This window comes from Trachypithecus francoisi, unplaced genomic scaffold, assembly GCF_009764315.1.
Source record: "Trachypithecus francoisi isolate TF-2019V2 unplaced genomic scaffold, Tfra_2.0 Lachesis_group1, whole genome shotgun sequence".
Classification (NCBI taxonomy): Eukaryota; Metazoa; Chordata; class Mammalia; order Primates; family Cercopithecidae; genus Trachypithecus; species Trachypithecus francoisi.
Window position 1 is genome coordinate 169,274,751 of NW_022681454.1, and position 24,401 is coordinate 169,299,151.

At 37.1% G+C, this 24,401-nt stretch overlaps 1 protein-coding gene across 3 annotated transcripts in view; it reads right to left on the reverse strand.

Moving 5' to 3' along the window:
* The window catches only part of GPM6A (glycoprotein M6A), a 370,573-nt gene that overhangs the window by 45,742 nt on the left and 300,430 nt on the right, over positions 1–24,401 (reverse strand). For all 3 annotated transcript variants that reach the window (XM_033215731.1, XM_033215730.1, XM_033215732.1), the window contains one exon: positions 23,673–23,865. In XM_033215731.1, the coding sequence (XP_033071622.1) occupies positions 23,673–23,865 (193 nt within the window). The remainder of the gene's footprint in view (positions 1–23,672; positions 23,866–24,401) is intronic.

The window sequence follows — 24,401 nt, forward strand, 5'->3', positions numbered from 1 at the left end:
GGAAGCAGTCAATTAATATTTCAAATTCCCCACTCCAGGCCATACAGACACACGCGGAGACACATTCAGACATATGACTTCACACTGATAAGGCAAAGAACATATGGAACATCTGGAGGAGAACTGTCAATGGCGTTGGAGAAAAGAGAAGGGATCTTCTGGGAGTAGGAGTTTTATTGAAGTGAAGAAGGGGTCATGGTGTGTGGAGAAGTATATATATTAACTAAAGGTCTATTTCTGCAGCCTTGATACTGTTTTATTAACAAATTGTTGTTTATTTCACATTCCCAAGCTTGAATTTATTTTCTTAAATTAATTAGAGTATGACTAGAATGGAAAGGGTGGCATTAAGTGATGGAGACATCCTGTGATTATATACAAGCTCAAAATGAGGGGATAGAAAGCTTGATCATGCTGATAGAAATCTAGAGATGCTGTGACAGTATTTTTGAAAGAATGCATGAAATAGAATTTGCTGCATATAAGAAGAGAGAGAGAAGAGCTTGGTAATGGTAATGTCCCAGAGCAATTGTTTAGTGGCTGACTTTCACTGCCTGAAAGTCTAAATATTGCACAAATCTATTTGTCAAAGGCAATGAGGCAGATGATGTGTCATGTATTTGAAAGAATCTGAGGATGTCAACTTTCAGATCAAATTTGACATCAAGAACACTTTAAAGAGTGTTTCATGGACTATTCTATACAATTTTTTTGGTTAAAATGGCATGTTTTCTAAACATATTTGAATTTTTTAATTTGGAAATGATTTCAAATTTGCAGAAAAAATTTGAATAAAACAAGTAGTATGTGGAGCAACTTTACATCCTTTCTCTACTTTATAACATTTTACCTCATTTACTTCACTGTTTTCTCTGGATGATATATCTGAACATAGAGAATGTCTTCACAGTATATAGTTATTGATCTCAGGAAATATATTATTGACATAATACTTATGTCAAATCTTTATTTGAATTTCAATTTAATCAACCAACTCAATGATGAATTTTGTGGGATTTCTTTCTTGCCTGATAACGGATCCAATCTAGGGGCTACTGTTATACCTATTTGCTGTGTCTCTGGTCTTCTTTAATCTGGAACATTTCCACTGTCTGTGTCTTAATGACATTTATGTTGTTGAAGAATATAACTCTATTCTGCCCTTTTTGAACGGAATGTTCTTTTTGAGTTCGTCTGATGTTTCCTCAAGGTTAGATACGGGTTACTCACACTTGGCTATAATACCATACAGGTGATATTGTGCTCCTGTTAGGGTATCTTCCTCCTTATTCACACAAAGTCCTTCTGCCTCTCAGTACTAATTTTAACTTTTTTTTTTTTTTTTTTTTTTTTTGAGACGGAGTCTCGCTCTGTCGCCCAGGCTAGAGTGCAGTGGCCGGATCTCAGCTCACTGCAAGCTCCGCCTCCCGGGTTTACGCCATTCTTCTGCCTCAGCCTCCCGAGTAGCTGGGACTACAGGCGCCGCCACCTCGCCCGGCTAGTTTTTTGTATTTTTTTAGTAGAGACGGGGTTTCACCGTGTTAGCCAGGATGGTCTCGATCTCCTGACCTCGTGATCCGCCCGTCTCGGCCTCCCAAAGTGCTGGGATTACAGGCTTGAGCCACCGCGCCCGGCCTAATTTTAACTTTTATCAGCTAGTTAAGATGATGTCTGATTTCTGTATTGTATACTACTTCTCTTCCAACTAACAGGTGATCTGTGAGGAGATACCTTAAGACCAACCAAACATCTTGCTCCCGGTCAAAACTTCTCCCCAGTGTTTGGACCCCATCCAATGATGAGTATTGCGAAGAGCCTACCCTTTTCCCCCATTTACTGATTTGTCTATTTATTAGTGACATGGACTAATGGTGTCTGATTTTTTTTATCAAGGTTTAAATGCCATTACAATAGCTCATTACTTTGGTGCTCAAATTTTTCTAGACTTGAGAAATAGGAATCCCTTCGAGCTGGCTCTTGTTATCTTTGTGACATGTGCCTAGCAATTTTTAAGAATACTCCTTACTTTCTTATATAGCAAGATGTTCCAGGCTCATCTAGCACATACCTCTTCAACCCCAGAAACAGGCATCTCTTTGAGAAACTCTTGTCCTATTAAAGAGCAATGGTACTGGGGACCAAGATGTGGTGCTAGTTGTGCTCACTGCTAATGTTGTGTCTGTACTTTTAGGTCTTTTTATTGTATCAAGGTAAGAAATACATGTATGTATACACACACATATCAATATATGCAACTATATAAACATATCTATATATGTGTACATGTATGTGTGTTCATATATACATGTATATACATGTGCACACATAACTGCATAACAAATATACACATATTTTAGAAATATTGAGTACACAGTGATACCTCCAAATCCAGTCTATCACTACAGAGACTTTTATTGCTTTCCTCCTTTGATATTTGTATGTCTTTCTTCCGTAATGAGCACACTGACTCCTAAGAACATTAACACATTTATTCTTTTGTTTAATTCCATAATAAATCTAAGATTATTTCAGATTTACTTATTCACCTCATTACAAAAATCATATCTGTCTGGAAAGAGTTCTGGTGGTTTCCAATCCTTCCCACACCTTGCCTAAGACTGTGACTATATAGTCAATATACTGTGTTTCTAAGTTACAAGGATTGGTGTATTGTTTCTTCCATTCATTGTGGCCATGCTAATGCAACTGGGTCTGTTTGTTTCAGTTTCACGTTCTCCATCTTATCCATATTGACTTAGTTTCATTTTTGGATATACAGGACATTAACATGCTTCTAAAAGTCAAATCTATACAAAAGACGTGTCCAGAAAAGTGGCAAGACCTTTTCTATCCTGTCCCTCCTGTTCCTTGTAGGTAACCCATTTCACTGGATCCTTGATTATCTTTATTGTGTTTTTATGTAAAGGCAAGTGTGTGTGTGTGTGTGTGTGTGTGTGTATGTCTATTTTCCCTTCTTTTTACATGAAATGTGCATACTCCATATATTCCTTTGTACTTTGATCAATGAAGAATAGCCTCTGAAAATTTCTCTATACAAATTCATAGAGATTGTTCCCATTCTTTTTAACTGTTGCATACTACTCCATGTGTATTTACACCCTATCATTTATTCACAAAATCTCCAATGCTTACTTATATGGTTATAAATATTTTACAGTTAGAATATTGCCGCAATGAATAACTTTGTTTATATGTATTTTCAAATAATTGAAGACGTATCTTTAGAATTAGGATGGGAGGATTGTTGAGTTGGAAAATAAAGACATATGTAGTTTTGTTACATGTTGCCAATTCCTCTCTATAGGTCTTGTACCATTTTGTATTCCCACCAGCAGTATATTAGAGTCTGTTTCTCCCCATCTTCTACAGAAGAAAGCATTGTTAAGCTTTTAAATTGTTGCTAATCTGATAGGTGATGAGTGGTATCCTAGTATTGCTTTATTTATCTTAGGTATTCATGAAATTCAACATCTTTTCATATGATTATGGGCACTATATATCTTTTTGTGAATTGTCTATTCACGTGTTTTGCCATTTTACCATAAGATTTGTGGTCCTCTCTGCACCCCATAATTTTTAAAAGATCTTTATAAATAAGGGATATTATACTTTTGTCTGTTGATAGTTTAGATATTTGTCCTTGCCTAAACTTCATGTTGATTGTAATTCCCAGTGCTGAAGTTGGGGCCCAGTGGAAGGTGTTTGGGTCATGAGAACAGATCCCTTCTGGCTTGGTGCTGACTTAAGAGGGTGTAGCACCTCCCTTCCAACTCTCTCTTGCTCCCGCTTTGGCCATGTGATGTGCCTGCTCCCCCTTCACCTTCTGCTATGATTGCAAGATTCCTGAGGCCTCCTTAGAAACCAAGCAGATGCCAGCACCATGCTTCTTGTAAAGCCTGCAGAACCATGAGCCAATTAAATCTCTTTACTAATTACTCAGTTTCAGGTATTTCTTTATAGTAATGCAAGAATGGTCTAGCAGAGAAAATTGGTACTGGAGAGTGGGACATTGCTATAAAGATACCTGGAAGTGTGAAAGCAGATTTGGATTGGGTAACAGGCAGAGGTTGAGAGAGTTTGGAGTGCTCAGAAGAAAACATGAATATTAGGGAAACTTTGGAACTTCTTAGATAGTGATTAAATGATTGTGATCAAAATGCGTACAGTGACATGGACAGTGAAGTCAAGGCTGACAAGGTCTCAGATGGAAATGAGAAACTTATAGGGCACTGGAGCAAAGGTCACACATATTATGTCTTATAAAAGAACTTGGCTCCATTTTGTCCATGCCCTATGCCTCTGTGGAAGTTTGAATTTCAAGAGTGATGATTTAGGGTATCTGGCAGAAGAAATTTCTGAGCAGCTAAGCATTTGCATGGCTGCTTCTAACAGCCAATGCTCAGATGTGGGAAGAAATAAATAACTTTAAATTTGAAATAATATTTAAACAGGAAGCAGAGAATAAAAGTTTATGGAATTTACAGCCTGGCCATGTGGCAGAGAGGAAAAAAATAGTTTCCTGGAGAGGAATTCAAGAATTCAAGCAGGACGTGGAGCAACCTCTTGCTAGAGAAATATGCATAACTAAAAAAGAGCCAAGTACAAATATCCAAGACAACGGAGAATAGGCCTTGAAGGCCTTTCAGAGACCTTCGTGGTAGCCTCTCCCTTCACAGGCTCAGAGGCCTAGAAGGAAAGAATGGTTTCAGGGGACAAGCCCAGGGCCCCACTGTCCTGTGCAGCCTTGGGACACTGTTCTCCACATCCCAACTGCTCATGCTCCAACCTTGGCTCAAAAGTCCCCAGATACAGCTTGGGCTGCTGCTTCAGATGGTGCAAGCCATAAGCCCTGTCAGCTTCCATGGTGTGCTAAGCCAGTAGATGCACAGAATGCAAGAGTGAAGAACACTTGGCAGCCACCGCCTAGATTTCAGAGGATGTATGAGAAAGGCTGGGTGCCCAGGAGGAAGCCTGCTACAAGAGTAGAGGCCTCACAAGAACCTCTGCTAGATGCAATGCCAAGTAGAAAAGGGGTTTGGAGTTCCCACACAGAGTCCCCACCAGGGCACTGCCTAGTGGAACTGTGAGAAGTGGGTCACTGATCTGCAGACCCCAGAATAGTGGATCCACTGGTAGCTTGCACTTTGTGCCTCAAAAAGGTGCAGGCACTCAAAGCAGCCACAGGGGTTAAACCCTTGTGCAAAGCCACAGGGGTAGAGATGCCGAAGACCTTGAGGGCCCACCCCTTACATCAGTGTGGCCTGGATAGTGGGACATAAAGTAAAGATTATTTTGGAGCTTTAATATGTAATGACTGCCCTGCTGTATTTTGAACTTGCATGGAACCTGTAAGCCTCTTTATGTCGGTCAATAATTCTCCCTTTTGGAATGGGAATATTTACCTACTGTCTGTATCTCCATTGTATGTTGGAAGGAATTAACTTGTTTTTGATTTTACAGGCTCACAAGTAGAAAGGATTTGGCTTTTCTAAGATGAGACTTCGGACTTCTGAGTTAATGCTGGAAAGACTTAAGACTTTGGGTGACTGCTGGGAAGGCAAGATTACATTTTGCAACATGAGAAGGACATGAGATTTGGGAGAGTCCAGGAGTGGAGTGATATAGTTAGGATATTTGTCCCTGCTTAAATCTCATGTTGAATTATAATCCCCAATAATAAAAGTAGGGCCTGATGGGAGGCGTTTGGGTCTTGGGGGTGGATCTTTCATGACTTGGTGCTATCTTAACAGTGTGTAAGTGTGTGGCGTCTCCCCTTGAACTCTCTCTCTCCCTCTCTTGCTCCTGCTCTGGCCATGTGAGGTGCCTGCTCCCTCTTTGCCTCCCACTATGATAGGATGCTTCCTGAGGCCTACCCGGAAGCAGATGCCACTGCACTTCCTCTATAGTGTGCAGAAACATAAGCCAATTAAATATATATGCATACACTTTTTGTTTTTTGAGGAGTTTTGCTCTTGTCTTCCAGGTTGGAGTGCAGTGGCATGATCTCGGCTCACTGCAACCTCTGCCTCCTGGGTTCAAGCAATTCTCCTGTCTCAGCCTCCCGAGTAGCTGGGATTACAGGTGTGCACCACTGCACCCAGCTAATTTTTGCATTTTTAGTAAAGACGGAGTTTCACAATTTTGGCCAGGCTGGTCTCAAACTCCTGACCTCGTGATCCACCTGCCTCGACCTCCCAAAGTGCTGGGATTACAGGCATGAGCCATTGCGCCTGGCCTTACATTTTTTAATATATATACATTATTCAGTCTTAGTTATTTCTTTATAGCAATGTAAGAGAGGGCTAAGACACAAGTGATAGATGTTACAAATATTTTCTCCTAGTTTGCCATTTGTCTTTTGGCTTTGCTTATGACATTTTGCTATGCAACTTAAAAAAAAGAAATATGTTGTCAATGTTATCAGTGTTTATTTTTATTACATCTCATCTGGGATTTTAGTCACAGTTAGAAGCCTTTACCTACACCCAGAGGAATTCACCCATGGCTTCATCTAGCATGTGTCCATTTTCATGTTGTTATATTTACACATCTGATCAATTTAGCATGTATTCTTTGGATAGCACAAGAATATAATTTTATCTTTTTTGTTTTCAAAATGGCTGTCCAGTTTTTCCAACATCATTTATTCAAAAGACCAGCTTTGCTGCAATGATTTTAGGTCTACTTCTGTCATACAATGGATTTCTATATCTAGATTTGTCTATTCTGTCCTTTCCATTCTGTTCCATAAATCTGTTCACTTGTGTGCCAGTAACACACTGTTTTAATCAAAGGGGCTTTGAATATGTCTTAATATCTTATAAGATTAGATCTCTCATAGCTCCCCATTCTTTGTATTTTCTTAACTATTTGTGTGTGTTTATTTTTACACCTGAACTTTAGGTTGTTCCTGTCTAGCACTATTAAAATGCCCATTGAAGTTTCATTAGGGTACACTGAATCGATTCATTAATTTTGAGAGAATTAACATTTTGATAATCCTCAGCAAGAATGAAGAATACCTTTTCCTTTGTTCAAATCTACTTTTACATCTTTGACGAGTGTTTCACAGCCAACTTCATGTAAGTTTTGAACATTTCTTATAAAGGTCCTTAATTTACTTTTTGGGCTACTATAAATCAAATTTACCTTTACCTTTAAAAATTCTTCTTTAGCAATACAAATGTTCCTGATTTTTACATGTAAATTTTAGATCCTACTATGTTGCTGAATTCTATTATTACTTGAATTGACTTAATTATTGGTCCTAACATTTTTCAAATGTATCACCCTGTTATTTGGAAATAGAGGGAGTTTTATTTCTTGTTTGCCAATTATCATGTTTTCTGTTTAGAACCATGGTTTAAGCAGAGATTCGGAGAAAAGGAGGAGAATGAGAAGCAGAGATCATCCTAGCCTCTTTTGTTCTTGACTTTAGTGGGTGTGTCTCATTGTATAATATTCTGGATTTAGAGTTGTGACTTTTTTACACCCACACACACACATATCATACATCTCTTTCTATTTTCCCAAAAGTTTATTGGGAAGCAGCATTTTTACTAACATAATTTCTAGATTGAAATAAAAATGGTCATTAAAAGTGTGTGTGTGTGTGTGTGTGTGTGTGTGTGTTTCTGTTTCAGGTCTTACGGAATGGGGTCTAGTCCCTCCTTTCAACTTAGAAATCTACTTTCTTTTTGTCTCGCCCACATATTCCAATGTTCCAAGATACTACTTATGCTCACGTGATTTCTATCCATTGCAAAAAGCAGGAAATCAGATGTGCCTTCAGTGAAACTACATAGGCATGCTTAGTTTGTTCATGCATTTCCAAAAGTTTCTAACATTTTAATTCTTACAAAAAGTTCATGCATTTCCAAAAGTTTCTAACATTTTAATTCTTACAAAAAGTTGTCACAGCCAGCAATTATTGCAAGAGCAAAAATGAACCTTGATTACTGTGGTCTGCTATAAAAAACCCTGCTTCATACATTTATTTAGATTGGTGCAAAAGTAGTTGCAGTTTTAACCATTACTTTTAGTGGCAAAACTGCAAAAACTTTGCACCAGGCAAATACTTCCTAATCCCAGACACCTATGACTATTACTTAATATGGCAAAAGAGTGAATATTAACTTTCATGGCATAAATTGTGATTGAAAATCTTGAGAGAAGTTTATCCTGGATTATTTAGGTGGGTCCTCAATGCAAGCTCATGTTTCCTTATGAGATACAAGGAGGGGGTTCTGAGAGACACAAAGAAGAAAAGAAGGTACTGTTAAGACGGAGGCAGAGATCAGAGTGCTGTGGCCTCAAGCTAAGGAAGGCTCACAACCACCAGAGCTAGGAACAAGCAAGGAATAGAATTTCCCCTACCAATCTCTGGAAAGAGGTCACCCCTGCTGACGACTTGACTTCAGGTGTCCGGCTTCCCCAACTATGAGAGAATACATTTCTGCTGTTTTAAGCCATCAGTTTGTGACAATATGTTATGGCAGTCACAGTGAACTAATATAGTTAACTAATTATTATATCTTTTTGTTCTGTTTGTAAAGACTGCTCAAAACAAATTCTGACATTGTCTAACGCACTTGTATGTTACAAGCCATTTATTAGAACACAGTGGTTTGATGCACACAAGTTGCTAGCATATGCAGTATTTCTTTAGAGCTGGAAAATGGCAATTTTAAAAAGTAAGAAATGGCTACTTCTTCCTAAGCACTGAAAACCAAACATTCCTGAATAAAAATGAGTAGCTTCTCTAGTCTGGGGTATAGATATATTGAAGTTGATGGTTCCAGTTGCTTCTCTACCAGACTTCAGAACAGAGTATCTGCAATTTTGCAGGCTATATTGAAGCTACTTTAGAATGTTTAGGGTTGTGATAAAGAAAAGTCATGTTTCATTATTTTTTATTGTAGTAAATAACACATAATATGAGATTCACTCTCTTAGCATATTTTTAAGTGTACAATACAGTATTGTCAAGTATAAGCACAATATTGTATAGCAGATCATTCAAATGTTTCCATTTTACATGACTGAAACTCCATACTCATTGAACAGCCACTCCTCATTTCCCCCAGGCCACAGCCCTGAAAACCACCATTCTAACTTCTGCTTCTATAAGTTTGACCATTTTAGATAGTTCATATAAAGAAAATTGTGCAGCACTATCCTTCTGTGACTGACTTATTTTTACTTAGTTAATGTCCTTGAACTTCTTCCATCTCATATCATAATGACAGGATTTCCTCCTTTTTTGTGGCGAAATAACCTTCCATTTTATGTATACACTGCATTTTCCTTATGCATTCACCTATCTGTGCACATTTAGGCTCTTTCCACATCTTGATCACTATGAATTATGCTGCAGTAAACTTGAGAGTATATGTGTCTCTTCAAGATCCTGATGTGAACTCCTTTGTATTAATACCAGGAAGTGGGATTGCTGGATAACATAGTGTTGCTGATTTTAATTTTCCAAGAAACTGCCAAAATTTTCCATAGTGGTTGCACAATTTTCAAATCTTAGCATCAGTGCACACTAGGGTTCCAATTTATTCCCACACTCACCCACACTTGTTATTTTCTGTCGTTTTGTTGTTTGTAATGGCCACTCTAATAAGTGTGAGGTGACAGCTCATTATGGTTTTGATTTGCATTTCTCCAGATGGTTAGTGATTTGGAACATCTTTTCATATACCTGTTGGCCAACTGTAAGTCTTCTCTGGATAAATACCTATTCAAGTCCTCCTTTGCCTATTTTTTAATCAGGCATTTTTGGTTTTGTTTTGTTGCTGTTGAGTTGTAGGAGTTACTTATATATTTTGGATATTAATTCTTTACCAGATATGCAGTTTGTAAATATTTTATCTCATTCTGTAGGCTGCCCTTTCACTTGTTGACTGTTTCCTTTTCTGCACAGAAGCTTTTTAGCTAGATCTAGTAACACTTGTCTATTATTTTGCTTTTGTGACCTATGGCTTTTGTGTCATATCCAAGAAATCATCACCAAGATCAAAGGTATGAACTTTTCTCCTATGTTTTCTTCTAGCAGTTTTATAATTTCAGGTCTTACATTTAAAGTTTAATTCATTTTGAGTTTATTTTTGTGTGTGGTGTAAGATAAGCATTCAGTTTCATCATATTGCATATGGATATCCTGTTTTTCCAGCATCCTTTACTGAAGAGACTACCTATTTGTCATTGTGTCTTCTTAGTGAAAATTGGGTGATGGTATATGCTTGAGTTTATTTCTGGGTTGTCTACAGTGCTACAGTGGTTTATATGTCTGTCTTTATGTCAATATCAGACTCTACTGTTCAACAGCACAGTAGAGTGACTGTACTTAACAATAATTTACGTATATTTCAAGATAGCTAGAAAAGAATATTTGAAACATCTCCAGAACAAAGAAATGATAAAAATTTGAGGCGACGGGTATCCTAATTATGCTGATTAGATCATTATACCTTGTAAGCCTATATCAAAATATCACATACACCCACAAATACGTATGATTATGTACCAATACATACATACATACATATCAGACTGTTCATTTTTGTTGTTTTCTGTTTTTTGTTTGTTGGTTTGTTTTTTAGAGACAGGGTCTCAGTCTGTCACCTAGGCTGAAGTGTAGTGGTGCGATCATAGCTCACCACAGCCTCAAACTTCTGGGCTCAAGAGATTTCCTGTTTCAGCCTCCTGAGCAGCTTGGACTACAGGCATGCACCACCATGCCTGGCTAATTATTTTACTTTTTTTGTAGAGTTAGAGTCTCACTATGTTGCCCAGGCTGGTTTCAAACTCCTGACCTTAAGTGATCTCTTCAGCCTTGGCCTCTGAACGTGCTGGGATTACAGGCATGAGCCACAATGCCTGGCCAAGATTGCTTTGATTACTGTCGATTTATAATGTTTTACAGTGAAGAAGTATGAAATTTCACTTTTATTCTTCTTTCTCAAGATTGTTTTGACTATTTGGAGTCCTTTGTGATTCCATATGAATTTTAGGATTTACTCTATTTCTACAAAATATGCCATTGTGATTTTGATAAATATAGCATTAATCCACAAATGGCCTTGGTTAATAAGAACATTTCAACAAAATTAAGTTTTTCAATGCATAATAGGGGATGTATTTCCATCTATTTGTGTCTTCTCTAATTTCCTTCAAGAATGTTTTACAATTTACAGTGTACAAGCCTTTTCCCTCCTTGGTTAAGTCTATTTCTAGGTTTGATTTTTTTTTTTTGAAGCTATTGTAAATGGAGTTGTAGAAATATAAGTTCAACCCTCTTAAATTTTTTAAGCCTTGTTTTATGAGCTGACATGATATTTCCTGGTGAATGTTCCAGCTCCACTTGGAAAGAATATGTACTGTACTCCAATGGGTGGCATGTTCTGTACATGCTGTTATGCCATTGTTCTATGGTGTAATTTAAGTCTCTGTTTCCTGTCTGGATATTCTATCCATTCTTGAAAGTGAGGTATTGAAATCTCCTACTATGATTGTGTCACTGTTAATTTCTCCCTTCGGGTCTGTCAGTGTTTGCAGAACAATGTTTGTGAAACTCCTCCCAATTTCACTGAGATGTTCTAAGAGGTCGCCGTGTATCTACACTAGGCTAGTTCTGTCACTGCTTAGAATGAGATGAGACAAAAATCAGTCCCTCAAACAAACCTCCAAAAAGCCGGAGCACTGGGTGTGTGCTCAGCCCTTCTGGTCTCTTTTTCTCCCAGTGCTGAGGTGAGCTAGCTTGGAAGAGGGGCTGATGTGGGATAAGAAAGATTGCTCTTGTCCTCTGTTTCAACATATGACTATTATAGGCTTTCTGCTCCCCTGGAGTACTGCAAACTCTTAAGAGGATTCTGGAAATCTCATAAAGGTGTTGGTCTGTACATTGTTGCTGAATTGATGTTTTATGCGGGACAAGGGCTGGGACATACCAGTCCACCCACTTGCTGACATCATTTATCTCAAATTCATGTTTCGTTCAATTAAAACATATGAGACTGCAAGGGGTGGCATCTATGCTAGGAGTATAATTGTAAATTATTGGTGGCAATCATAGCAAACATAAACCTTTTCATTGTACCTTTTCAAACTTTAACTCAAACACTCTGTAAAAATACCTGGCAGGAAATGCTGCAATAAATTAGCCTAAGTTATGTGTTAATTTCCTATGACTTGTTTCATCAAATTACCACAAACTTCGTGACTTTTAAAAAAAGACACTTTCTTATGTTCTGGAGGTCAGAAGTTTGAAATCAGTTTCATTGGGCTGACATCAAGGTATTAGCAGAGCCCTGCTCCCTCTAAACACTCGGAGAAACTTCCCTTGCTCTTTCTAACTTTCAGAGTACTCCATTCTGGGCTTTCCTTGGCTAGTGGGCCCTTCTCTTTCTTCAAAGCCAGCAGGTAGCATCTTGTTTTAGGAGTAACATTGCCTTCTTCTCTGGTCAAATGGCTCTCTGTTCCCCTCTCATGAGGACACTTGTGTTGGGATTTGGGGCCCATCCAGATAATCCATGAGGAACTGCTCACCTCAGGATCCTGAATGTAACCACGACTTCAAAGTCTGTTTTGCCATAAAAGGTAACATATGATGTTACAGGAATTATAATATTGGGAGCCATTATCAGCCTGTCACAAGCTATAGACGTCATTGAAGCTTAATGTTAATTTCTTGACATTCAAATATTCTTAGGTAAAGTTTTCCTTCAAACATGTGATGATGGACATTTGCTAATGTTACATTCCAAAATCCATTTCAAAATTTTAAATCATCGAACATTTAAATTATAATAAACCTGACATATCTTACTGACTTAATTCTCTTCTTTGTCACACAAGTATCCTTTTATCAACAAGCAATATATAAAGTTAATAGAACACATAACTTTGAATATTAAATTAGGAAAATTAAACTCTTACTTATCTAGGTAAGGATGAATTTTTGTCAGTGATATATCAGAAGATGCAAAAATAACCCTCTGATAAAGAAATCATTGATTATGAAGTCACAGAAGGATCAAATAGAGAAGTAGTGAAGAAATTTTACATTCACTACTTTTGCCTTTCAAGACAACCATCCATATTATCCTACTTCTTAAGGGATTAATTCACATACTTTACTTTCTTCCTAAATGCAGACTTTCAGACTTTGTTACACAACTGTTTTACTAATTGTAAAAGCAATATACAAGCATTGTAATTTTTTTTTAAAAAGCATACCAGAAAAATGCAGATTATTCACTGTTTATACTACCAGTTTTATTTTAATTAATTCCACAAAGCTATGTTTACTATATACCACTTTGAAAACTTCCTTTTAAATCAATATATTATGAACATTTGAAACTATTATATACCTTTTAAACAATGTTTAGGATACGACACATTCTGTCATTTGAAGGTATCATGATCCATTTTACCAACTGTCTACTTTTGTTCAGTGATAGGAAGAATAAAGGGCCCCAATGATGTTCACATTCTAATCTCCATAACCTGTAACTATGTCATCTCACATGCCAAAAAGAATTTGGAGATCTGATTAAATTAATGATATTGAAGTGGGGAGATTACCCTGGATTATCTGGGTAACCCCATTGTAACCACAAGGATCCTTAAAAGTAAAAGAGAGAGGCAAGAGAGGTAGGGTCAAATTCCGAGTGAGATTTGAAGATGCCACACTGCTGGCTTTGAAGATGGATGGGGACCATGAGCCAAGGGATGCAGGTGGCCTCTGGAATCCAGGACAAGCAAGAGTACAGTTTCTCTCTGAGAGCCTCCAGATGGAGCACAATTCTGCCAACACCTTGATTTTAGCTCATTTCAGTTAGCCCAGTAAGACCCATTTCATACTTGCGACCTCCAGGACTCTAAGATAATACATTTTGTTTTAAGTAACCGTATTTGTGGTGATTCTTTTTTGCAGCAGTAATGGTAAGCTAGAAATTGTTATTTAAAACAGCATGGCAACAATGATAATATTATGTAATATTTGTTCACAGTCTAGATTTCTTCCCTGGGATAAATTCCTAGAAAAAAATTAATGTACATATGGTCAAAATGGTGTCCAGAAAGTGTGTGCCAAAATAAAGATGCATTAATAAAAAGCAAAGGTCCTACTATCTCTTTGATCCCTAATGCTAGGTATTATAATTTAATTTTCCTGATAAATTGATAGGTTATAAATAATGGTATCATTTAAAATTACTTTTCTGAGTTTACTAGTGAGGATGAAAATATGTTTATAAGCTATTAATCTTTTGTAGTTTTTAGTATACCTGTTTTTACATTTTTCCTGTTTTTAGTGAGATATTTTGCTGTAGATGTAACAATTCTTCATTTATAAAATGAGCTCTTTTCATGTAAGTGGTAAATATTTTATCAGTTTTTTTAATACATTTTAATGTTTTATAACACTTCAATTAATACAATTTTAATTTATAATATGTCAAATACATAAATATTTTCTTTTGTGATTTATTATATTGCTTGTATCCTTCTTACTCCATGGTAAAGAAAACCCTAATTTATATTTTTGTCTAGCTTTTACAAATTAGCTTACTATTAAATTCTAATTTTTAATGCACCTGAAAAATTTTGGTAAAACGTAAGGTAGAAACATAGTTTCATATGTATTTATGAGTACTTACATGGATTTAGGTCTCTTTTTGCCTTTGTATTCTGTTCCATTTTATATATTTTTCTATGTGCCAATACTTTACAGTATGATATTAATTACTGCAGCATCTCAATTTCCTCTGTTTGGTTAGCTTGATGCAACCTATAACTCTGCTAAAGTACTAACTCCACCATTCTCTATTTGTATCTGTTTAGTCTGATGTGGATGGAACTTTGCTCACATACCTTTCATATTTCAGAGCTTGAAGACAAGGAATTTCTCTTGCTCTACTATGCTTTCCTAAAGATGAGCACAGTGAGTGGCATATAGTATCACCTAATTTTTTTTTCTGAATGAGTACATTCATTAAAAGATTACTCAGACATAAGATTAACCTAAATATATATATATATACACACACACACACACACACACATATACACAGACATATTATATATATATATTTGGAAACAGGAGTATTAAAGAAGTATAATAAATACAAAGACTTTAAAATATGTTTTCATACTTGAAATTCATGATAGCTCAACTTGTGAAACAGGAACTAAGACAGCTATTCTTGAATTAACAAGACTAAGTGAATTATAGATTGTAAGCACTTCAGAACTATAAGTTCATTACCATCCTTGCCTAAACACCTTAATTGATAGGAAAATCACTCCATTTCAAGGTAGTCTGTGTATTCTTTTTTGAAAAGACTTTTGGAAAGTTCTTTATATGAAGCCAAAGAAAATATTTCTCTATAAATTGAAATACTTTGGCTTAAGTCTTTTCTCTTTGCACCATAAAGAAAAAAGCGAGTTTTCTTCTACCTGATAACTCTTCAAATATTATTTGAATGAAACTATCATGTTCTTATTTATAGATATGTTTCCCTAAAGTTGCTATGATATGGTTTAGATCTGTGTCCCCACCCAAATCTAATGTTTAATTGTAATCCCCAGTGTGAGAGGTGGAGCCTGGTGGGAGGTGGTTGAATCATAGGGGAGTTTTCTCATGAATGGTTTAGCACTATCCCCTCAGTGCTATTCTTGTGAAAGTGAGTGAGTGAGTGAGTGAGTTATGGTGAGATGTGGTTGTTTAAAGGTGTGCAGCACCTGCCTCTACTCTCACTTGCTCCTGCTCTGGCCATGTAAGATATGCCTGTTTCCCTTTTGCCTTCCACCATAATCGTGAGTTTCCTGAGGCCCCCCTAGAAGACAAGCAGATGCCAGCATCATGTTTTATGTACAGCCTGCAAAACTGTGAGCCAATTAAACCTGTTTTTTTTCTAAATTACCCCATTTCAACTATTTCTTTATAGCAGTGTGAGAATGGACTAATACAGTAAACTGGTACCAAGCAGTGGGAAATTGCTATAAAGATATCTGAAAATGTGGAAACCTCTTTGGAACTGGGTAATGGGCAGAGCCTGGAACAGTTTGGAGTGCTCAGAAGAAGACAGGAAGATGAGGGAAAGTTTGGAACTTTCTAGACACCTGCTAAATTGTTGTGACCAAAATGCTAATAGTGATATGGACAGTGAAGTCTAGCCTGAGGAGCTCTCAGATGGAAATGAGGAACTTACTGGGAACCGGAGCAAAGGTCACTTTTGTTATGCATTAACAAAGAGGTTGACCACATTGTGTCCCTGCCCTAAGGATCTGTGGAACTTTGAACTTGAGAATGGTGACTTAAAGTATCTGGTGGAAGAAATTTCTAAGCATCAAAGCACTCAAGATGTGACCTGGCTGCTTCTAACATGCTTATGCTCATATGCATGACCAAAGAAAGGACATAAAAATGGAAATTATATTTAAAGGGGAAGCAGAGCATACAAGTGAAAAAATTTCAGCCTACCCATGTGGTCGAAAAGAAAAGCTCAATTTCAGTGGTGGAATTCAAGCAGGCTGCAGAAATTTACATAAGTTAAAAGAAGCCAAGTGCTGATATCCAAGACAATAGGGAATAGGCCTCAAAGGCATTTCAAAGACCTTTGTGGCAGCCCCTCCCATCACAGGCCCATAAACATAGGAGGAAAGAATGGTTTCAAGGGCCTGACCCAAGGTCCCTGCTACACTGCACAACCTCAGGACATTGCTTTCTGCACACCAGCTACTCCCACTCCAGCCATGGCTAAAAGGGGCTCAAGTATACAACTCGGGCCACTGCTTCAGAGGGTGCAAACCATAAACCTTGGCAGCTTTCCATGCAGTGTTAAGCCTGCAAGGGAGCAGAGGGCAAGAGTTGAGGTTTGGAAGCCTCTGCCTAGATTTCAGATATATGGAAAAGCCTAGATGTCCAGGCATAAGTCTGCTTCAGGGGTGGAGCTCTCATAGAGAACCTCTACTAGAGCACTGTGGATGGGAAATGTGAAGCTGGGGCTCCCACACAGAGTCCCCACTGGGGTACTAGCTAGTAGAGCTGTGAGAAAAGGGCCACCATCCTCCAGATCCCAGAATGGTAGATCCACCAGCAGCTTGTATTTTGTGCCCGGAAAAGCCATAAAGCAGCCCATGAGAGCAGCCACAGGGACTGAACCCTGAAAAGTCACAGAGGCAGAGCTTCCCAAAGCTTGGGAGCCCCACCTTTGCACCAGTGTGCCCGAGATGTGAGACAAAAAGTCAAAAGAAATTATGATGGAACTTTAATACATAATAACTGTCCCACTGGATTTTGGACTTGCCTGGGGGCTTGTATCCCCTTTCTTTCAGCTTTTCTCCCTTTTGAAATTGGAGTATTTACCCAATGCCTGTACCTCAATTGTATCTTGGGAGTAACTAACTTGTTTTTTTATTTTACAGGCTCATAGGTGAAAGGAACTTGCCTCATCTCAGATGAGACTTTGGACTTTGGATTTTTGAATTAATACTGGAAAGAATTAAGAATTTGGGGGAATTTGGGGAAAGCATAATTGTATTTGGCAATTTGAGAAGGACAAGAGATTTGGGAAAGGTCTGGGGCAGAATGATATGATTTGGATCTGGTCCCCACTAAAATCTCATGTTCAATTATGATCCCCATTGTGGGGACTGGTGGGAGGTGATTGGATCATAGGGGTGGTTTCTCATGAATGGTTTACCACCATCTCCTCAGTGCTGTTCTGATGACAGTGAGTGAGTGAGTTATTGTGAGATAACTCACAATAACTGGTTGTTTAAGGTGTGTTCAGGGACAAACAGACAAGGCAGCATGATAGTAGGTATCAAAACTCTGAGTCGGTTTCAGAGTAGATGTCGTCATTATCATAACCACTATCACCCCTACTATCACCATCATAATAATAAACACTTGTGTAGTGCTTACTCTGTGCCAGTCACGTTATAATTGTTTTGAAATATCAACTAATTTTATTGTCATACAACTCTAGAATGTAGGCAGCATTAATATGTCCCTTTTACTGAAGAGTTACTGAGGCAAAAAGGTTAAGTAACTTTTTCAAGGTAAGAAAGCTAGAAAGGGGCAGAGACAATATGGAACAAACTTGGGGAGTTTGGCTCCAGAATCTTATCCACCACTCCATCTTGTCTGTCTAAATTCCTCACGGTTCAAGTATTGGGTTTATTCTTGTTGTTATTTCATACTCTAGTATTTTGAGGTTTTTTAAAAATACCCATTCAAGAAGTACTAACCTGGCTGAAATATTGCCTAATGAAATGCACACTATTTGATTATTAATTCAAAAGTCAGCAATTCAGTATGGTTTTCTAACATGAGTTCCAGTTATGACTTACATTATGTCTGACTCCCCAAGACTAAACAATAAACATACATCAATACAAATTTGGCAGATCTTCAGCCATTGTTGTGGGTAGAAGACTTCAACAATTTGATTTACTTGTCAACAACCTAGTTCAGTACAGGCAGTTTGCACAGTACTGTGATTCATGTTAGTCTATGAAACCTTGTTTCATATTTCATGTTGCTATTAATTCACAGTTTTCCCTTCTCACACTCATCCATTAAGCTGCTAATAACTGTTTCCTACTTCATTAACCTCCAAGGAGTAAACGTAAACTACAAGCAAACTTAGAAATGTAAACCCACATGAAGTTAGTTGAGAGTAAAACCTATATATCTATTTTATCTGAGCTTACTGATTGATTTTATTTTCGGTAAATAGGAACTATTTTATATGTGCATGCAATATGAAAAAATTCACTAGGTAGTGAACTCAGTTTTTGATGTATTAACTTGAAATTACAGTCAATTAAAAAAATCAATAAAATTTTGAAAATAAAGTATTCACTCTGACAAACAACACAAATACAGTCTTTATCTTATAACTTATGGGAAGGCATGCTTATGAGTAAGACTGTTCCTTGCCCAGTCCTTAGGAGAGCTATTCAAAAACCCAAGTCACTTAGCAAAATTAGTGGTTTGGATTTCTGTGTGATATCTAATTTTCTAACCAGTCTCCATATTTCATTGTCCCATATGAATCTGCTTCACAGAAGCAAAACACCTACCCTACTTCTTACTTATTTCATCAAATGACTTAGGAAGCACAGTAATAACATCTTTCCAAAAGGCTCACAGAAGAAAAAGCCTGAATCACAAGTATCAGAAAAAAATGGCCTCCTCATCACATAGCAGAAAGTGGCAGAGCTGTTCTGAGTGCTGAGTAGGCCTAAATGGCAATGCTAAACCAACAGAAGATGTGATTAGAGTGTAGGAATATCTCCTAATGGATAAGAAGTTGTACACTTCTTACCAAAGCAGTTTGGAACTAACAAATGACCTGGATTTGAGAAACTAAGCTGAAAATTAAGGGATTAAAAGCTTCAGGGGAACAAAATAGACAAGAGACAGAGAGGTACTAAAAGTTATATAAATGACTATAAATCAGTTATATAAATGAGTAACAAAATCTTTGAGAAATACATTCTTCTGTCTCTCTGGAGTTCTCCACATCTCAAATGTAATAGGAAAACAAAGTTTAATGAGTGATATCAGCTAAGAGTTTAGGAGCTCTACTTCAGGCCAGCTCCCACTGTCAGGGGCTGATGGCATTTAGAATGATATGTCTACAATATGGATTACATAAGAATGAGAATTATTTGCAAACTCATTTATGGTCAGTATGGTTTGCGTTATGGACAGGTGATTAGTGAAACAGAATAGTCACATGTCATTGTGTTTGCCATTGCCTTTCATGTCTTCTTCTGGACTTGGAAATATTGAGCATGTTGAGATGGGTATATGTATTTAAGAGAAGGGAGATAGTGGAGAGAGAAAACAGAGGGAGAGAGAAAATTTTGTGGTCCCTGAGATAAAGAAGTGGGTAACTCCTCAAATCCTGAGGACTACAGATGGAAGATTCAGGGCTTGGGCAACTGGTTTTATCTTTAAGTTCACACATCCAGTAAACAAGCTTCTTTTCCAAGTATATAATATAGGAGTGATGAATTTAGTTGAACTAAGTATGAGAACTATGGAGAAAAGAAATAGACTGTAAATTACTAAAATTAGGTAAGCTTTTTCTCCGCAATTATGCTCTTACACATTCTTTTCCAAACCTACCTTACTTGATTTCCAAGGGAGATGTATGGCGTGCAAATGTATTGTTCAGCCTCTTCTACCTTCTGCTTGCTTATTTTACATCTTCTGTTTCCCCTGCACTTTTTCCATTCCTCTGATACCCCATAATGCAGCCCTGCATAGAGTAATATCTACCTCCTTGAAACCTTTATGTAATCTTTAAATTTATCACTTGGCACTAATCGTACTAAGAGGTTTACAGTACATATTTTCCCTCTGTGTTTTCATGAACTATTTGTTGGCAGGGAGAGAGTCTCAAATACTTTGTTAGCTCCACAGGGCCTGTATAAGGAATTTTAGTAATGTGAAATATGAAGAGAGAGAATTTTGACATTTACATGTAATCCAATCAAAATGGTATTTTTTCCATTCCAAACATGCATTATTGGTTTCATATTTAATATATAATATGACAGAGCAAAGGTAAAAGTATGAAATTAAGCATATAATCTCCAATCTTTCTTCTAAACTCCCCTCACCCCCCACATACACTGCCGTTAGAGCTTTAGTAGCTCTCTACAATATATGAAAGTTTGTTGTTTAAATATCAAATATCTTAACAGTAATTGCTGATAGATGTACACAAGCATCTCTTGCCATTCATTAGGCTTATGATTTCTTACAAACTTGTAATTCTATAGCTAAATTTAACAATTTGGATGTAGTTTATATAGAGAGAATCTGTAGATGTTAAGGACATCTGTGATGGCTTAAAATAATGCACAGTGAGAACATATTTTGTCCAGGGTAGGCTGAGATAAATCTAGAAAATGTCAGTTTTATCACATTAAAATATATCCATGCAATCATTTACTTAAGACTCTCTAAAAGCTAACCTGTAATAATCTGAAGTATTTTAATTATATTCTAAATGATGAATATGACTTATAATCTTTAAAGGGTTGATTCATGCTATTTGAATCTAAGCCATTGACAGCTATTAAATTTTGGTTTTATACATAGGTTTGTATTTAGTTTGACGAAAATTGATAAACTGTCTACTAATGCTTAAAGGATTCAATTTAATGCATAATGTCAATTTTTCAGGACTAATTTGTAAAATAAATATACTTTGGGAAATATAATATGCAACTTTCAACTTGCTACTAATTCTTCATTCCCATTTGTCAGTGACCTTGGTGAAGCTTTCACCTGATACTACAGAGTTACAGACTATATTTTTATAATAATTTCACTTCTTAATTTAGTAGCTAATCAATTCCATTCTTCTAATCCCCATGTATGTGTAGGGGGTGGGGGGCACTGGGTTTCCTCAATCTCAACTTCCTCATTTTATTTCTTATTTTCTTATCAGTCTTTCTCTAGGTTTTAAGTATCAACAGGTTTTAAATAAACAAATATTTCAGCTTTCCTTTTACTAAAAGTTTTGCTATGTACTCTGACCAGAGGTAAATGTCATCCACCCACCCCCTAAAACACAGCATTCTTGCTCTGTTACCTGATAGAAATGTAAAACTCTATTCTCTTTTTTTTTAAATTTTTATTTTTTGAGACAGAGTTTGACTCTGTTGTGAAGGCTGGAGCTGCCTTATGTGCTCAAGCGATTCTTGTGCCTCAGTCTCCCTAATCGCTGTGATTACAGGCATGTGCCACTATGCCCGGGTAATTTTTGCATTTTCAGTAGAGACAGGGTTTCACCGTGTTGCTCAGGCTGGTCTCGAACTCCTGGCCTCAAGTGATCTGCCTACCTCGGCCTCCCAAACTGCTGGGATTACAGGCGTTAGCCACCGTGCCCAACCCACAACTCCATTCTCTTTTCATTTTCAGGGGAAATTAGTAACTTTAATAAATAAATAAATAATGTTATGGTATTTATAAAAAAATACTTTGAAATATACTTTCATGGAAAAAATTTATGAAAATTACTTTGAAAAATACCTTGTTCAAGATAATCTGCCTGTACCTGATGGAATATAAGAAACTTAGCAATATGATACATTCCTGATATTGTAGTTGGAGAAAAGTTATCTTCTACCTAAAAAGCTGTCTGGGTTGGCCAGGCGCGGTGGCTCACGCCTGTAATCTCAGCACTTTGGGAGGCCGAGGCGGGCGGATCACGAGGTCAGGAGATCGAGACCATCCTGGCTAACGCGGTGAAACCCCGTCTCTACTAAAAAAAATACAAAAAATTAGCCAGGCGCGGTGGCGGGCGCCTGTAGTCCCAGCTACTCGGGAGGCTGAGGCAGGAGAATGGCGTGAACACGGGAGGCGGAGCTTGTAGTGAGCCGAGATCCGGCCACTGCACTCCAGCCTGGGCGACAGAGCGAGACTCCGTCTAAAAAAAAGTCGTCTGGGTTGACCAAGTGTTTTTTCAGAGTAAGATCTTAGGTTATAATTGCACCGGGTCAATGGGAATTGCCCTGCGTATGTGAGAATTGTGATCAAGCTCTTTTAGATGGAATGATAAGATTCAAAAGCAAAGCTACACTAACCATCCAGATACCCACTCAGATTTATAAATCTAAAAGCATCATATTAGTTAAAAAATGTATATACATTAAGAATGTTTGAGTTTATTTAGAATGACAAAATAAAGGAACATGAAGAACTTTACAAACACAGGTATCAAACAGCATGAAATAAACACAAGAAGTTATAACAAAAGCTGTAAGGGCCCAGGAGACAAGTTTATTATCAGCTGGGATTACAAACAAACTGTAATAAATTATTTTCTTTTCATGGGCATAAAAATCACTGAATAAATTATCTCAGTTAGTAACTTATCTATAAATAAATGTTTCTATAATTCAATCCCAAACCTTGGTTCCCTATATTCTCCAATAAGGAGCTGAAATTTCAACAGCAAACTTTAATTTTCAGACTGTTTAAGTTACTTTTCTAAAAGAGTTATTTTAACATAATCATAATATAGTGATCTTAGGAGTTTTACGTTCTATGAGAGAAAAGTATAATTGGTGTTTGAAAAAAATGTTGCTCGATTTCTTGTGATTTACTCTTTTACAGAAGACAATAAGAACTTTGCGTAATATTTACATCATTTCTGTGAGGCAGCAACAGTAAGATACCATACCCAGGGCTGAGTTTATTTCTTTTAAATGTGGGAGCACCCATGGAGCTTTGGTGATTTTCCTAAAGTTAGTAGCAAGGGCCAGATTTGTACCTGGCACTATTCTAATAGAACAGCCTCTGTTCAAATTAGAAGAGCAAGAAAAGTGCCAGAATTCCACTTAATGGTAACCAAATTTTGAATACAACTTTACATTTAAAGCATTGGTTAAGCCCTGATTAAGTCAGCCTCTGATCCTGTGCTATGTGCCTTCTATTGACTGTAAAGGTGATTATGAATCATGATTACCCTTCTGAATCATGTATGTCCTAAGAGTGCTGTTTCATATATATCATCACCTCATTTAACTGTAGGCCCCACTTATTTAACACACAGAAGTGTAAATATATACACTGAAAAATAACAAGAAATACTAGAGTGACTTACATGGTAAAAACATCCAGTGTGTCTCCAGCAGTTCTTGCCATCTCAAAGTAGGTTTGCAGAATGTTGACAGTTCCAGAAAGCGCTTCATGACCGCAGCCACAGAACAGGGCAACACCCGCATAGAGCAGGATGGTGGCAATCAGAGAAGCATAGGGAATGCCTCCCAGGCATTTGATACAGCATTCAAAACACCCTGTAAAAGATCACAAAGGGAAAAAGTCATATTTTTGTTGATCTAATTTAAAATTTTGTTTTCAAACTTCAGCACTATGGGAAAGTATATTTGCACTGACAATACCAGGTCAAACATATAAATCAAGACCTAGAGTGTGTTGAAGGATACTAAAATCAAATTCCTTAATTATAAACCCATCCTCCACAAATAAGAGAATGTTTCCTATGACTGATGTCTTCCTCATCTACTGCAAAACCCAGAGAAGCCCTTCCTTCCCAACCCAGATTTTCTATAATAATTCATCTTCACCATACTTGAAGGTGTAGCAATCCATTTTGAATTTATTGCTCTCAAATGTTACATGCTTATGTTTTCATTTCAGTGGTATTTATTCTTTTGCACTCCATGTATCTGTATTTTTCTTTTTTTGTAACAGATTTTTTTACTGATGTGTCATAGTTGTACATGTTTTGGGGATACATGAGATATTTTGATACATGTTTATAATGTATAATTATAAAATTGGGGTAATTGGGATATCCACCGCCTAAAAT